At 41.0% G+C, this 16,312-nt stretch overlaps 1 protein-coding gene across 1 annotated transcript in view; it reads left to right on the top strand.

Moving 5' to 3' along the window:
- COL19A1 (collagen type XIX alpha 1 chain) overlaps positions 1-16,312 on the top strand; it is a 431,222-nt gene that overhangs the window by 404,252 nt on the left and 10,658 nt on the right. Inside the window, exons 47-49 of the mRNA XM_068984053.1 lie at positions 240-410; positions 2,158-2,224; positions 14,667-14,795. Coding sequence (XP_068840154.1) covers positions 240-410; positions 2,158-2,224; positions 14,667-14,795 — 367 coding nt within the window. The remainder of the gene's footprint in view (positions 1-239; positions 411-2,157; positions 2,225-14,666; positions 14,796-16,312) is intronic.

Raw genomic sequence — 16,312 nt, 5'->3', positions numbered from 1 at the left:
AACTAGTGCTTTCTGCGTGCCAGTGCCGCTCTAGGCACTCTAGTGAGTAAAGTCACTTCTCAGCATCATCTATTCGGTGGATACTGCTAATAGCCCCCCTTTAGGGAGAGGAAGCAGGGTGCAGGGAGTTTAATCCACTTTCCAAAGGCTCCACAGCTAACACATGCCAGTATGAATCCAGAACCTTTGCTAACATGGTTCTAGAAGAGATCATTCTAATTCATTTTTTCCCTTAACAGGGTGATCAGGGAATCCCAGGAGACCGAGGCCCACAAGGTGAACAAGGAAAACCAGGCCTTCAAGGGATCAAGGGGGCCATTGGTCCTGTGGGGCCCCCAGGAAACAAGGGCTCCCCAGGATCCCCTGGGCACCAGGGCCCCCCAGGCATCCCTGGCCTCCCTGGCTCCCCGGTAAGTGGGCAGAGAGCTCCTGGAGCTCCTGGCTGGGACTGCAAGTCATAGACCTTTCCAGATAAAGTGAACCTAAGCTGGCCTCTACAAGCACAGCAATCTTGTTATTTATTTCAAGTGATGTGCCAGGTCCCATGCTGAGTACTCACTGAACATTCCCTCCTTAGATCCTCACAACTAACCTGAGAGGACAGGTGACCTCTCCTTCCACGTTGACAAATGCAGAAGCCGAACTTTGACCTTTCCAGGGTCACAGTGATCTAGGGGTCAGACAGACCCAGCTCTGACCGACTCTAGAGCCTTGCCCTCAAATACAATCGATGGTGTCCCCTTACACTACACAGAAAACACACCTATTTATGTTAAAACTCCATTTTGTTAACTGTCAGAATCTGCCCTGAGTGGTGCTTTGAAGTGGAAACCCATTGGCCAAAGAGATTATCTAGCTAAGGAGGCCCGTGTCTTTATAAACATCCTCAGGAGGTGGTGGGTGGCCATCCTGCAGAGGAACTGAATCAGAGTATGTCCTCGTCAGGAAGAAAGGCGGGCGGTCCTAGTGTGAGGCCAGAGAATGAAGGACATGCTGTCCCCTGATAAACAGCTAAGTCCAGAGATTGGGCCGAACTGGGCATTCCTACCATACTCTGTTTCACCCACTCTTGCTATGCTCTGCTTGAATCAAGCCTATGCAGTGAACTCTCAATGCTGTGCCAATATGTGGTATTAGATGCATTCATTCAAACAGTGAAAATAAAATGTTCTGAAATTAGAACTATTCTGTTCCCCAGAAGCTATCACTCTGTGTGAACGCATCATATTGTCTTTAAAGCCACACATGTATCCCTGGATAGTAACCACCAAATACAAAGAAGAGTAACAACATACTTTGAAGCCTTAACCACTGTGAAAAATGATAGCCCCCTTTTAAAACTATCAAGGTACTGAAATAAAACATTACTATTATAAATGTTAAATGCTATTATGAATGTTAGGTTCTTGGTCAAATTCATGTAGATTTATTTGTAAAGGGGTTAAAAAGTCAAGTGGCATCATCTACCTACTTCCCTTTACCAGACTCCATAGCATTTTGTATCAAGAAAGTTTCAGACTTCCAGTGATCCATCAAAGGGTCCACCTGCCAATGCAGGAAACACTGCTTTAATCCCTGGTCCGGGAAGATCCCACATTCCACGAAGCAACCGAACCCATGCACAACCACTTGTGACCGTGTGCCACAGCTGCCAAAGCCTCTCTATCCTACTGTGCTCTGCAGCGAGAGAAGCTACCAGTGAGAAGCCCAAGCACCGCAACTCGGGAGCAGTCCCCAGTCACCACAAATAGAGAAAGGCCACACGGAGCCATAAATGTTTTTGGTGTACAGCCAAAAACAAATAAATAAAAATGTTAAAAATAAAATAAAATTGCTTAATACAGGTTTGGTTGCAGTGTGTAAACTGCAGAATAAACTTGACCATGAAGTGGGTAAAACTCAGTAAGCTTTAGCTCATGAATGAAACATGTTAAAGAATCAACCCAGTTAGAGTGTTCATCCTTTGAAGACACATAATAGAAATGGTTAAATATTGATTTTACCAGTATCCAGGGATTATTACAAAGGATGAAACTATTTTGCTAGATCAATGAATCTCTACAGACATTTCCAGCATGCATGCCAACGCACTACTTCTGTTCTTTATTCATTTGTGCTAGGTTCTGTATTAACAGACCTTTTCTTCCTCTTCTTTAGGCTGATGTGGTTTCATTTGAAGAAATAAAGAAGTATATTAATCAAGAAGTTCTGAGGATTTTTGAAGGTGAGATTTGCTGAGTACACATTTCTGCATTGTCCCTGCTTCCTCCTTCCCCTCTGCTGTTGACAGTCTCTCCAGCAACGTTTGTCCAAAGATGCTGTGCACCATCCGCCTTGAGAGGTGACCTGTCCTAGGATGGGGCAGCTCAGATAGGAGCTTCTTGCTCACATGGAGCTAAGTTTGCCTCCTTGTAAGTTCCCTCCTTATTCCTGGTCTGTAGCCACCATGGGGAAAGGACCTTCTCTTCACATGACAGCCCTCTGAGTGAGCACCCACAGCACCCCTCCTTAATCTTCTCCATGGAGCATGTCCAGTTCCCCCAGGCCATCGCCCTGCAGGACCAGCCCTCATTCCCCAGGAGTATTGTGACCAGGGAGAGGACAGTGTCTAGGGATCTGGACCAGGCTCAGTGAACCATGGCCACCAGCCCTGTTTACCTGCCTCTCATTGCTGTTACAGCCACAAGCTAAGAAGCGCTTTTACCTTTTTGGCAGGTGGAAGGTGTTTGCTTGCATGCTAAGTCGCTTCGGTCATGTCCGACTCTTTGCGATCCTGTAGACTGTAGCCCGCCAGGCTGCTCTCTCCATGGGATTTCCCAGGAGTGGGTTGCCATTATCTCCCCCAGCGATCTTCCCAATGCAGGGATCAAACCTGTGTCTCTTTTGTCTTCTGCATTAGCAGGCAGTTTCTTTACCACTAGTGCCACCTGGGAAGCCCGTGGAAGGAGGATACATTTCTAAATGTTTTTTTAAATCAAAATAATATTTCATGACATGCGAAATGATCAGAAATTCAAATCTGTGTCCATAAATCGTGTCATAGGAGTGTAGTCACACTCGTTTCTTTATGTATTTTCTCTGCTCGCTTTCATGCTGGACAGCAGGGTTAAGTATATGACAGGGACTGTGTAGCCTGCCAAGCCTCAAATATTTACTTTGTGACCCTTCTCCAAGAAAGCTTTCTGACCCTTGATTTAGATACTTCAATAATGCAGCCTAAGATAGTGTTCCTTTAAAAAAAAAAAAGTATCCATATCACACTGTTGAGCTAACAACCCTCCATCCACCTTATAGAAACTTTAAAAAAATTGAATGTTTCTAATTATGCTTTGTGTTCATTTTTTAAATGTAAGTGTGTGATTTTTGTCTATTTTTACTCAACTTTAAGTGATACTCATGCATACATTGTTCCAACCTGAAAATATCTTTTGGAATCTTGTCTCATTGTAGGGCAGGTTGCCTGACCCTCATAACTTTGTGTCATCTCTAAATTTCATAGGCATGTCATAATTTTTGATAGAAATGTTGAGTTAAAAGGATTAGGTCTGAACACCATTGAGTTCCTCCTGCCCATTCGTAAAGCATTTATTTAATCTATTTTAGCAAGCTCTGAATCCAAATTGTTGTCTTAAAATCTAATCCACATTTCTTTATTTACAAGGATATTACATAATTTTGTCAAATGATTTGCAAAAGTCAGGATCATTCCCCTCAACTATGAGCTTAATAAGGTGGGAAGTGTCTTTAGAAAATAAATCCTCATCAGTTCATGATTCCTGCTTCTTTTGCACAGCATCCTCTCTTTGCTAAGCTAAAAATGCATTGTTGAATTTTCCAGGGAGTAAGATTGCAAGATACCCCAAGTTCATCTTAAGGCTCTCACTGCCAGCATGGAGTTACTCTCTCCAGGAAGCCTGATTATTTTAAGCAGAAACTAGAAGGACAGAACAAAATGTCAGCACTTGAGTGGACATCATCTTATTTCACGTGAGCACTGGAGAGAGAGCAGAGTAGCCCAGGGACTTAGGTCGCTTCAGTGACAAAATAGAAAAAAAAAAAAAAGTTTTTTCAAAGGTCATGAATTCATGCTGCTGATTTCATCTTGCTCTCTACTAAGTATCTTTATCTTGCTCTGACCTGATAGTTTTTAATACAATTATCCCCTCTTTTTTTTTTCTTTTGAGTTACGAGTTTTCTCCTTGTAATTTTAACATTGCCCTTATATATTAGCATCTCCTTTTCTTGTTTGACTTTGGAATCAAGCGTCATGAAATAGGCTCCAAACTTTGCAATCCAAACATTCCCCCACAACAAGCATCCCTCAAACATCTGAAAAGCAAAAGGACATCTCAAGCTCTCATGGAAACAATGAAAAATAATAGAGGCATAGGCAAGACCAGGTAATTTTCAGGATTCAATGCAAAAGGAAAATGCAAGTGCATTGTTCAAAAATTATTAAGAATTATAAGAAAGCAACAGCAGAACATTAAATCAAGCAGGGGCAACCTTCTGAGGGTGGAAGGTAGCACATCTGTAAAGTCAGCCCCGAAGTCAGGACACCTGAGACCTCAGGTAACATCTGCATCTTTAATAGCCCCGAACCTTGAGAAGGGGAAGCTCCTGGTGGCTCAGACAGTAAAGAATCTGCCTGCAATCCAGCAAACCTGAGTTCAATCCCTGTGTCAGGAAGATTCCCTGGAGAAGGGAATGGCAACCCACTCCAGTATTCTTGCCTAGGGAATCCCTTGGAGAGAGGAGCCTGGTGAGCTACAGTCCATGAGGTCAAAAAGAGCTGGACATGACTGAGCACACCACACTCACACACACATGTTAGTAAGTATTATCCTGTTCTCTTCTTTCAATATATCTACAATGAGGGATGTTAATTTATATGTGTATTTGTATACATGCTCTATCCAGTCAGCAAAAACAAGACCTGGAGCTGACCATGGCTCAGACCATGAGCCCTTATTGCAGAGTTTTGGCTTAAATTGAAGAAAGTAGGGAAAACCACTAGACCACTCAGGTATGACCTATATCAAATCCCTTATGGTTATACAGTGGAGGTAATGAATAAATACAAAGGATTAGATCTGGTAGACAGAGTGCCTGAAGAACTGTGGACAGAGGTTCATAACATTATACAGGAAGCGTACCCAAAGAAAGTGTACCCATCCCAAAGAAAAAGAAATGCAAGAAGGCAAAGTGGTCATCTGAGAAGGCCTGAAAATAGCTGAAGAAAGAAGAAAAGTGAAAGGCAAGGAGAAAAGGAAAGATACACCCGACTGGATGCAGAGTTCCAGAGAACAGCAAGGAGAGACAAGAAAGCCTTCTTAAGTGAGCAATGTAATGAAATAGAGGAAAGCAATAGAATGTGAAAGACTAGAGGTCTCCTCAAGAAAATTAGAGAGATCAAGGGAATGCTACATGCAAGAATGGGCATGAGGAAGGACAGAAACCATAAGAACCTAACAGAAGCAGAAGATATTAAGAGGAGGTGGCAAGAATGCACAGAAGAACTGTACAAAAGAGGTCTTAATGACCTGCATAACCATGAGGATGTGATGACTCACCCAGAGCCAGACATCTGGGAGTGCAGAGTCAAGAAACATCACAATGAAGAAAGCTGGTGGAGGTAATGGAATTCCAACTGAGTTATTTCAAATCATAAAAGATGAAGCAAGTGCTGCACTCAATATATCAGCAAATTTGGAAAACTCAGCAGTGGCCACAGGACTGGAAAAGGTCAGTTTACATTCCAATCCCAAAGAAAGGCAATGCCAAAGGATCTTCAAACTACTGTACGATTGTGCTCGTGTGACATGCTAGCAAGGTAATTGGAGAAGGCAATGGCACCCCACTCCAGTCCTCTTGCCTGGAAAATCCCATGGACGGTGGAGCCTGGTAGGCTGCAGTCCATGGGGTCGCGAAGAGTCAGACACAACTGAGCGACTTCCCTTTCACTTTTCACTTTCATGCATTGGAGAAGGAAATGGCAACCCACTCCAGTGTTCTTGCCTGGAAAATCCAAGGGATGGGGGAGCCTGGTGGGCTTCTGTCTATGGAGTCACACAGAGTCGAACACAACTGAAACGACTTAGCAGCAGCAGCAGCAGCAGCAGCAAGATAATGCTCAAAATCCTTCAAGCTTGGCTTCAACAATACATGAACTGAGAACTCCCAGGTGTACAGGCTGGATTCAGAAAAGGCAGAGGAACCAGGGATCAAGTTGCCAATATCCACTGGATCATAGGAAAAGCATGAGAATGCCAAAAAAAAGCATCTGGCTCAGTGACTACAGTAAAGCCTTTGTGTGGGTCACAACAAACTGGAAAGTTCTTGAAGACCAGACCACCTTACTTGCTTCCTGAGGAACTTGTATAAAGGAGAAGAAGCAACAGTTAGAACTGGACATGGAACAATGGACTGGTTCCAAATTGGGAAAGGAGAACATCAAGTCTGTATACTGTCACCCTGCTTATTTAACTTATTTGCAGAGTACATCACATGAAATGCTGGGCTAGATGACTCACAAGCTGGAAATTAAAATTGCCAGGAGAAATATCAACAACCTCAGAGAAGCATATGATAACCACTCTAGTGGCAGAAAGCAAATAGGAGCTAAAGAGTCTCTTGATGAAGGTGAAAGAGGAGAGTGAAAAAGCTTGCTTAGATTTCAGCATTCAAAAAATAAGATCATGGCATCCAGTTCCATCACTTCATGACAAGTAGATGGGGAAGCAATGGAAACAGTAACAGATTTTATTTTCTTGGGCTCCAAAATCACTGCTTACTCCTTGGAAGGAAAGTTATGACCAACCTAGACAGCATATTAAAAAGCAGAGACATTACTTTGTCAACAAAGTTCCATCTAGTCAAGGCTATGGTTTTTCCAATAGTCATGCATGGATGTGAGAGTTGGACTATAAAGAAAGCTGAGCACTGAAGAATTGATGCTTTTGAACTGTGGTGTCGGAGAAGACTCTTGAGAGTCCCTTGGACTTCAAGGAGATCCAACCAGTCCATCCTAAAGGATATCAGTCCTGGGTGTTCATTGGAAGGACTGATGTTGAAGCTGAAACTCCAACATTTTGGCCACCTGATGCTAAGAGCTGACTCATTTCAAAAGACCCTGATGCTGGGAAAGATTGAGGGAAAGAGGAGAAGGGGACGACAGAGGATGAGATGGTTAGATTGCATCACTGACTCAATGGACATGAGTTTGGGTAAACTCCGGGAGTTGGTGATGGACAGGGAGGCCTGGTGCACTGCGGTTCATGGGGTCACAAAGAGTTGGACATGACTGAGTGACTGAACTGAACTGAAAATCACTGCAGACAGTGACTGCAGTCATGAAATTAAAAGGTGCTTGCTCCTTTGAAGAAAAACTATTACAAACCTAGACAGTGTATTAAAAAGCAAAGACATCACTTTGCCCACAAAGGTCTGTATAGTCTAAGCTATGGTTTTTCCAGTAGTCATGTATGGATGTGAGTTGGACCATAAAGAAAGCTGAGTGCTGAGGAATTGATGCTTTTGAACTATGGTGCTGGAGAAGGCTCTTGAGAGTCCCTTGGACTGCAAGGAGATCAAGCCAGTCAATCCCAAAGGAAATCAGTCCTGAATTTTCATTGGAAGTACTGATGTTGAAGTTGAAGCTCCAATACTTTGGTCGTCTGTTGCAAAGAGCTGACTCATCGGAAAAGACCCTAATGCTGAGAAAATCTGAGGGCAAGAGAACGGGATGACAGAGGATGAGATGGTTAGATAGCATCACTGACTCAATGGACTTGAGTTTGAGCAAACTCTAGGAGATAGAGAAGGACAAGGAAGCCTGGTGTGCTGCAGTTTATGTGGTCACAAAGAGTCGGACACAACTCAGGGACTGAACAACAACAACAAATGTGTATATATGCATATCATCTCATAGGTAGACACAATTGGAGATGTAATTTTAAAAAGTATTTGCCACATTATAGTCTCTGTTTCTTGCACTCGACTTCTTTCAGTTTGTTTAAGTCTATCACACAACTTAGAGGGTTTCCTCAGTGCCAGTCTTCCTCGGCTATCTGATCATGCAAAAGCATGGGCTCTAAAAAAAACTGATGGACTATTAGGAGTGAATGATGGGATTGCCAACCATGAGCTTTATTGTAGGTAGTCTAGTTGGGTTTTTTTTTTTTTTTGATTGAAGGACCCTCAACTTCAGTGTCTTGAAGTCTCATTCTGATCAGATTCCCCAGAGGAAACACTTGCATTACCTGCCTGGCTGCTACCATCTGGGGAGCAGGGTAGAAGACTCCTGCTGGGGCCTCAGCTCCAAGCATTGCAGTTTCCATCTCTTCTCCTTTTTCTCAGTCTGGAAGCCTGGGTCTCAACACAGTCTGTGGTTTTCCATGGAGAGATGGTCTGTTTACACTTTTCAGATAATAAACCTTCAGGCTGGAATTGGGAAGGGGCAGTGAGCCAGCTGCACAAGCAGAGAAAGGGATTTTAAGACCATTTCCTAAACAGGCTTCCAACCAGTCTCCCTCATTTCAGTTCCCCTCCTTCACCCTCACTTCCACATGTAACTCGTGCAGTCAATTCTGAATATTTTAAAGATTTTATGGTTTGACACAGGCTGTCCCTCAGCTTCCAGTGTAAAGATTTGGTTTTTGTGAGTCTGCGAAGTTATCCACACTCCACCATCTGAGAGCTTCTACAGTTTAATGTCATCTCCTTCCATGATGTTATTCTCCTATTCTCATGGTTTTATGCCTTTAAAAATAATTTACTATTGTTTTTGTAGGGATATAAGAAGGAGTTAAAGCAGACACATGTGTTCAATCTACCGTCTTTACTCATAATAACATTTCAAAGCAACAAAGGTAACAAAGGATTAGATCGAGCCAGAGTTAGACGTAGCAGTAGCAACCCTTGAGTCATGATGAGCAACCTAAGCAAATGTGAAGCCACCAAATGATGCTGCTGAATTAACAGTTAATATGAAACTGGAACATCATTCTTAAGATATGAAAGGAAATTGCTCTTGTGATATTTTTATTCACTAGGAGATAACTATTTAATTTTGGTTTCCACATTTAAGAGATATATGGAAAGCCCCAGAATAGTAGAACCAAAAAAGTGATTTACAGAACAGATTGCCAAGACTATGAGTAAAAGTTAACCTGAAGGCCAAGACATAACAATATTATCAAATTAATGACTGATTTCCCAAGGGAAATCATTCAGTAACTAGTCTCTGTTTCCATAATGGAGTAACAAAAGAAAATAAGTTGAAGCTCTATCAAGAAAATGGGCAATTAAACATTTGAATGGGCTTTAGGAGAAAAAGATGAGTCTCTCTTTGAAAATATTTACAAATTCTATCTGTGAAATAGAAGGTAGGCCATGGGTTGGATGATGTCTGAATGTCCCTTCCATCTCTGTCTGATGTACTTTATCACCACATTAATATTCATGTCTGCTTGATATTAACGAGCCCTTTCTCCAAGGAAGGCCCGCCCCGGTCTCATCTGTTAGAATGACTGCTGACTGCTGTGGGTTTGCCTTGGCAGATGGCCTCTGTGTGTCTGCTTTATGCAAGCTCCTATCCAGACTCTTTAGTTTCCTGCCTCATTAGAAAGCGTAGCCAAAAACAGTTTATTGACCAAAGATCCGTGAAAACAGAGGAAAAACAATTAAGAATACAGGTCTTTATAATTTATTTACTGGCTCAGAAATGTATTATTTAAAATTATAGAGCATTAGAGTATGGTTCAGAGGAAGTAATTACTCTTATGCTAAATGACTGTTCCTGAGTGTATCTTAAACCTAGATAATTTACAGCTAGAAGTAATTATTTAAAAAATATTGTTGCCCTGTAAATAAATTCTTCAGTACCATTTTTCTAGATTCCGTATATATGTGTTAGAATACAACAATGGAGACGCAGACTTAGAGAATATACTTATGGACATGGGGAGAGGGAAGGAAAGGGTGAGATGTATGGAAAGAGTCAACATGGAAACTTACATTACCATATGTAAAATAGATAGCCAATGGGAATTTGCCCTATGGCTCAGGAAACTCTAACAGTGGCTCTGTATCAACCTAGCCGGGTGAGGTGGGGTGGGAGAGCAGAGGGAGTTTCAAAAGGGAGGTGATATATGTATACCTATGGCTGATTCATGTTGAGGTTTGACGGAAAACAGCAAAATTCTGTAAAGCAATTATCTTTCAATAAAAAAAATAATAAATTTAAAAAAATACATCAGGATGGGGTGGAGATGGAGTTGGGAGGGGTGTTCAGGATCAGGGGAGGACATATATACACCCGTGGCCGATTCATGTCGACGTATGGCAAAAGCCACCACAATATTGTAAAGTAATTAGCCTCCAATTAAAATAAATTAATTTAAAATTTTTTTGAAAACTGTTTTGCTGAAAATATTTAAAAGCACAAAAAGAAAAGTACTTGTAAATTCAATTCATACATTAAAGAGGAAAAAGTATTGATAGGAATATTTTGTTTAGACATTGAAGGCATTCAAAGAGATATGTCTCAAATTAACAAAAATTGTACTGAAGTATATATCTTTTAAGTGCAAAACAATAACTAATAAGCAAAGTTTCAAGCTGTAAACAGTGAATTTGATATTTTTATAAAATACTCAGTTTACAATTAATGTAAAGATATTCTATCTATATTCAATGGGATGATTTGCAAAACTATATATATATATATTAATTGCAAATTTGTTTTATATACAGTTACTCAAACAGATGTATTCACATCAAGCAAACATGCCTCAGATAGAAAGGTAATGAAAAGTGTTACTGGAAAGTCAGTGACTTAATGTCACTTTTGGAGATGAGCTATCAGTCCTCATCGGTCCCCATCATCACAGTCAGTAAATCTTCACTGGAGATTCTGGTCCTGTGGACGCTGTCCTGTTTCCATTCTGGCTTCTTCTTGATTTCAGAACGTGAGTGTAGGGTGATTACTCTTTTGATAAGCACAGCTAATACTCCACGTTTGTTGGGGTTTTTTCTTTAATAATTCTATTTGAAAAGAATTTTGCTTTATTTCCTAAACAGTGTATGGACCTACATTTTTTAAACAAAAGTTTTTATTGAAAGCTCGTTGAAAAATAGGTTACTCTCAAGAGTAACTTCATCAAAAATTTATGAAACAGACATATCTGTTTAAGTGAAAAGTATCTTTCAAGTTCAAATAAAACTACACTGAGTGAAAAGTCTGGAAAAAGTTGAGGTACCTCTTTACAGGTCTCTATGATTTGGCCCTTGTTTTTCCCAGCTGGCAGCTATGGATTCTAATGTGTTACAGTCATTTTAACACTAATGTAATCAATAAACACTAATGTAATCAATAAAACACTTTTCTGGAATTTTTCACATGAAAGATTCATTTCTAAATACTTATTAGCTACATCTTCAAAAAATTGTGGTTAGTTTCACAAATAAAATCATTTGAATTTGCTTTTTAAAGAAAATACGTGAAAAGAATACTGTTTCTTTTTGCCATAGCAAGGGCATGCCCTCCTCCAGTTTTCTGTTTTAAATCTAGTTGTGTATATATTAGATTTGTTAAATATGAGCTTTGTAAGGGTGTTAGTCACTCAGTTATGTCTGACCCTGAGACACTATGGACTATAGCCTAGCAGGCTCCTCTGTCCATGGATTTCTCCTGGCAAGAATACCGGAGTAGGTAGCTGTTCCCTTCTCCAGGGGATCTTCCCAATGACATAGTGGTAAAATATTGAATATGCTTCTGAGGTGAAATTTAAACAATGGTCTATGTGATATTAATAACCAAGAATAAGTATAACTGTGACTTGATTATTAGAAAAATAATCCTGAGAATATATGACAGATTTCTAGTCATAAAATAAAGCTTATCAGCAGATAATCATTATAGTGCATGGGACTTATAAAAACATGGATAATAGTTGTTACTGAAATGATCATCTCTCTCAAGCTATCTCCATGATCCCACAACAAGAGCACTGAATACAGAAAATGTTAGGCCCTGTCTATGGAGAATGTTTAATTTAATTTAATGTTTAATAATATGACGTTTAGGAATTCTAGAGTGAAAATTCTTATTTATATTTTCAAATTTACCTTTTTTGAAGTTCATCATTTTTCAAATTGTTTAAATATTAAGAGTTATTAACATCCCCATAGTCTACATTGTATAGCCACTTTTTTGCTGACATTTAGCTTTTTATTTTATATTGGAGCATATAGTTGATCAAAGCTGTTGTGTTAGTTTTAGGCGTGCAGTAAAGTGGTTCAGTTGTACATATGCATGTATACATGTGTCTATTCTTTTTCAGATTCTTCTCCTGTTTAGATTGTTAGAGAACATTGAGCAGAGTTCCTATGCTATACTGTAGGTCCGTGGTTGTTCATTTTACACGCAGTAGCATATTGATGTTTGACTCTACCCGTGAGGATACTCTCATGACCCGCCAGCCAAGCTCTCTGGAGGCAGCACTCAGGCACAGTCGTCACTGCCCTCCCTTGCCTCTCTGTTTAGGTCCCAATGACAGGCAGCCTGGTAGATGAACGTAGGACAGTGCTGTGTCCTTGAGAATATTTAGGACGTATTCAGTGCATACGGTCACATCACTCAACACTGGCAAAAGATGTTTAAATGTTCTGAATAACTTGTCAGCTTCCTGAAACTTGTGTGTTCTCAGTTTCAGCATCTTCTTGAGGCTCACAGAAATGTACAGAGGCTTTTTGCTGTTTTCACTGTCTCCAGTTGGCATTCCCTGGGCACATGCTTCTTGGCACCAATGCTGTATTTGTTCCTTTGGCCAAATGAGATATCCTTCCTATTGAGACTTAGGCTGGATAATGGAACTAACTGAAAATCAAACCGGAAAAAAAAACAAAAACAAAAAAATAAGAATGAGGGTGTATCATAAGACATTTTATTTTAAAAGTATGCATTAGTTTTAGACAAAGTAAAATATTAGCCCAGCTTAGAAATTAAACCGAAGAAGGCGATGGCACCCCACTTCAGTACTCTTGCCTGGAAAATCCCAGGTGGAGGGGTCTGGTAGGCTGCAGTCCATGAGGTCACGAAGAGTCAGACACGACTGAGCGACTTCACTTTCACTTTTCACTTTCATGCACTGGAGAAGGAAATGGCAACCCACTCTAGTGTTCTTGCCTGGAGAATCCCAGGGACGGGGGAGCCTGGTGGGCTGCCGTCTATGGGGTCGCACAGAGTCAGACACGACTGAAGCAACTTAGCAGCAGCAGCAGCAGAAATTAAAAGTGCCATGAAATCACTCTGATGGACATCCTTTCAATAAGTAAACCTCTTTGTCAGTAATGCGGCTTTCTGACCTGTGCACACTGCTGTATTTGTTGATTTGTGGCTGCACTGGGTCTTGGCTGCTGCCCATGGGCTCTCCCTAGTTGTGGAGAGCAGGGGCTACTCTTCTTGCAGTGCTCAGGCTTCTCATTGCCGTGGCCCCTCTTGTTGCTGAGCACAGGCTCTAGGTTCATGGGTTTCAGTAGCTGAGACACAGGGGCTCGTTAGCTGTGGCTTGCGGGCCCAGTAGCTGCGGCTCGAGAGGTCTAGAGCCCAGGTTCAGTAGTTCTGGTGCATGGGCTTAGTTGTCCCACAGTTTGTGAAATCTTCCCGGACCAGGGGTTGAACCCCGTCCCCTACATTGGCAGGTGGGCTCTTATCGACTGTGCCACCAGGGAAGTCCAGGAATGCAGTTTTGTTCAATGCTATAAAGTGTCACCCACCACATGAGTTATCTATTGCTGCATAAGAAAGTTTCTCAAAACGTCAGTGGCTTAAAACAACAGTGGTTATCATCACACATTTTTTCTGGGTCGGGGATTTCCAGAGTTGCTTAGCTGTGTGGTTCTGACTCGGTCTGTCATGAATTATGTTCAGAGTGCCAGCTGACGTCCCCTGAGGGCTTGGCTGGGGCTGGGAGAGCCACGTCCAGCCTCACTCATGTGGCTATTGGCAGATGGCTTCAGTTCACCACTATGTAAGTCTGTTTGTGTCCTCAGGATGTGGCAGCTGGCTTCCCCACAGAATGAGAAGCTAAGAGAGAACCACCAGGAAGTCGCAAGCCTTTATGAATTAGTCTTCCTACTTGCCTTTTTCTTATTCATTAAAAGTAAAAGGAAGTCCAGCCCACAGTTCGTAATAGAAGGATTAGGCTCCACCTAATTCCACTTGGAAGGGACTGTCAAAGACCTTATCAGCATACTTTAAATCACCATAGGCACATCCACAGCATTGCTGGAAAGAGGCTTACATTTATTATAACAACCATTTTTTTAATACGAACCTGAGTTCTCTTTACAAGTCATCACAGAGGTTAATCAGACTCTAGGATGTTGCCCACTAGGTTAGCGACATCTCTGAACTGCTGAAGGTCCTCAGAGCCTCTCATTGTCACAACTTATCTGTCTTCATGTTGAAGCAACCTTGTACAATAGTTTTACTTGAACAATCAAAAAATCTCTTAGCAATCAGACCAGTTGGTAAACTAGATGTACGTAAATTGAAAACCAAGTCAATTTTTGTTGAATTTCATGAGAAACAAATTTGAAAACTTTTGACATAAAAAGTGTTTCTGTAACATGATGTATTATTTTTCCTTTCATCAATGAAGAGAGGATGGCCGTGTTCCTATCCCAGCTCAAGCTCCCAGCAGCAATGCTGGCTGCTCAAGCTCATGGGAGGCCTGGGCCTCCAGGCAAGGATGGGTTACCTGGACCTCCAGGAGACCCTGGACCCCAAGGTAAGTCTTCAAGGACAATATTTGTTTACCAACTATTTCACTCTCAGTATTCATAACATGCTAATCACAGTTAAGTCATAAGTTATGTATATTAATATACAATTTTTGTTGTTTATTCACTGTCATATCCAACTCTTTTGCAACATCATTTCCTTCTCCAAAATACATATTAAAAACATGTATTCATACATATAAAATATGTATATAGATTATATATAATACATTTGTTATATATTATATAAATGTGTATGTACTATAAATTTAATACAGGATATCTTGTTAATATTTGACATGTCAGAAATAGATTTTTAACTATTATTCATTCAAATTTAAACCTGATCATATCTGCTAATCTAAATATATTTAATAATTTTGCTATGATAATAACAGCAATAATATGTGCTTATTTATCCTTATTAACTCAGATGTCTACTCAAAATTTGCACAGTATCTCAGTTTCAGTTCAGTTCAATTCAGTCACTCAATCATGTCTGACTCTGCAACCCCATGGACTGCAGCACACCAGGCTTCCTTGTCCATCACCAACTCCCAGAGCTTACTCAAACTTATGTCCATTGAGTCAGTGATGCCATCCAACCGTCTCATCCTCCATTGTCCCCTTCTCCTCCTGCCTCCTATTTTTCCCAGCAACAAAGTCTTTTCAAATGAGTCAGTTCTTCACATCAGGTGGCCAAAGTATTGGAGTTTCAGCTTTAGCATCAGTCCTTCCAATGAACACCAAGGGCTGATATCCTTTAGGATGGACTGGTTGGATTGCCTTGCAGTGCAAGGGACTCTCAAGAGTCTTCTCCAACACTATAGTTCAAAAGCATCAATTCCTCAGCACTCAGCTTTCTTTATAGTCCAACTCTCACATCGATACATGACTACTGGGAAAACCATAGCCTTGACTAGATGGACCTTTGTTGACAAAGTAATGTCTCTGCTGTCTAGTTTGGTCATAACTTTCCTTCCAAAGAGTAACCGACTTTTAATTTCATGGTTGCAATCACCATCTTCAGTGATTTTGAAGCCCCCAAAAATAAAGTCAGCCACTGTTTCCACTGTTTCTCCATCTATTTCCCATGAAGTGATGGGACCAGATGCCATGATCTTCATTTTCTGAATGTTGAGCTTTAAGCCAACTATTTCACTCTCCTCTTTCACTTTCATCACGAGGCTCTTTAGTTCTTCTTCACTTTCTGCCATAAGGGTGGTGTCATCTGCATATCTGAGGTTATTGATGTTTCTCCTGGCAATCTTGATTCCAGCTTGTGCTTCATCCAGTCTGGCTTTTCTCATGATGTACTCTGCATAGAAGTTAAATAAGCAGGGTGACAATATACAGCCTTGATGTACTCCTTTCCCAATTTGGATTGAGTCTGTTGTTCCATGTCTGTTTCTGTTACTTCTTGGCCTGCATAGAGATTTCTCAGGAAACAGGTAAGGTAATCTGGTATTCCCATCTCTTTCAGAATTTTCCAGTTTGTTGTGATCCACACAGTCAAAGGCTTTGG

The sequence above is a fragment of the Capricornis sumatraensis genome, chromosome 11, assembly GCF_032405125.1.
Source record: "Capricornis sumatraensis isolate serow.1 chromosome 11, serow.2, whole genome shotgun sequence".
NCBI lineage: Eukaryota > Metazoa > Chordata > Mammalia > Artiodactyla > Bovidae > Capricornis > Capricornis sumatraensis.
Note: the sequence above shows the minus strand (reverse complement) of the source record. Positions and strands in the feature narration are given on the sequence as shown.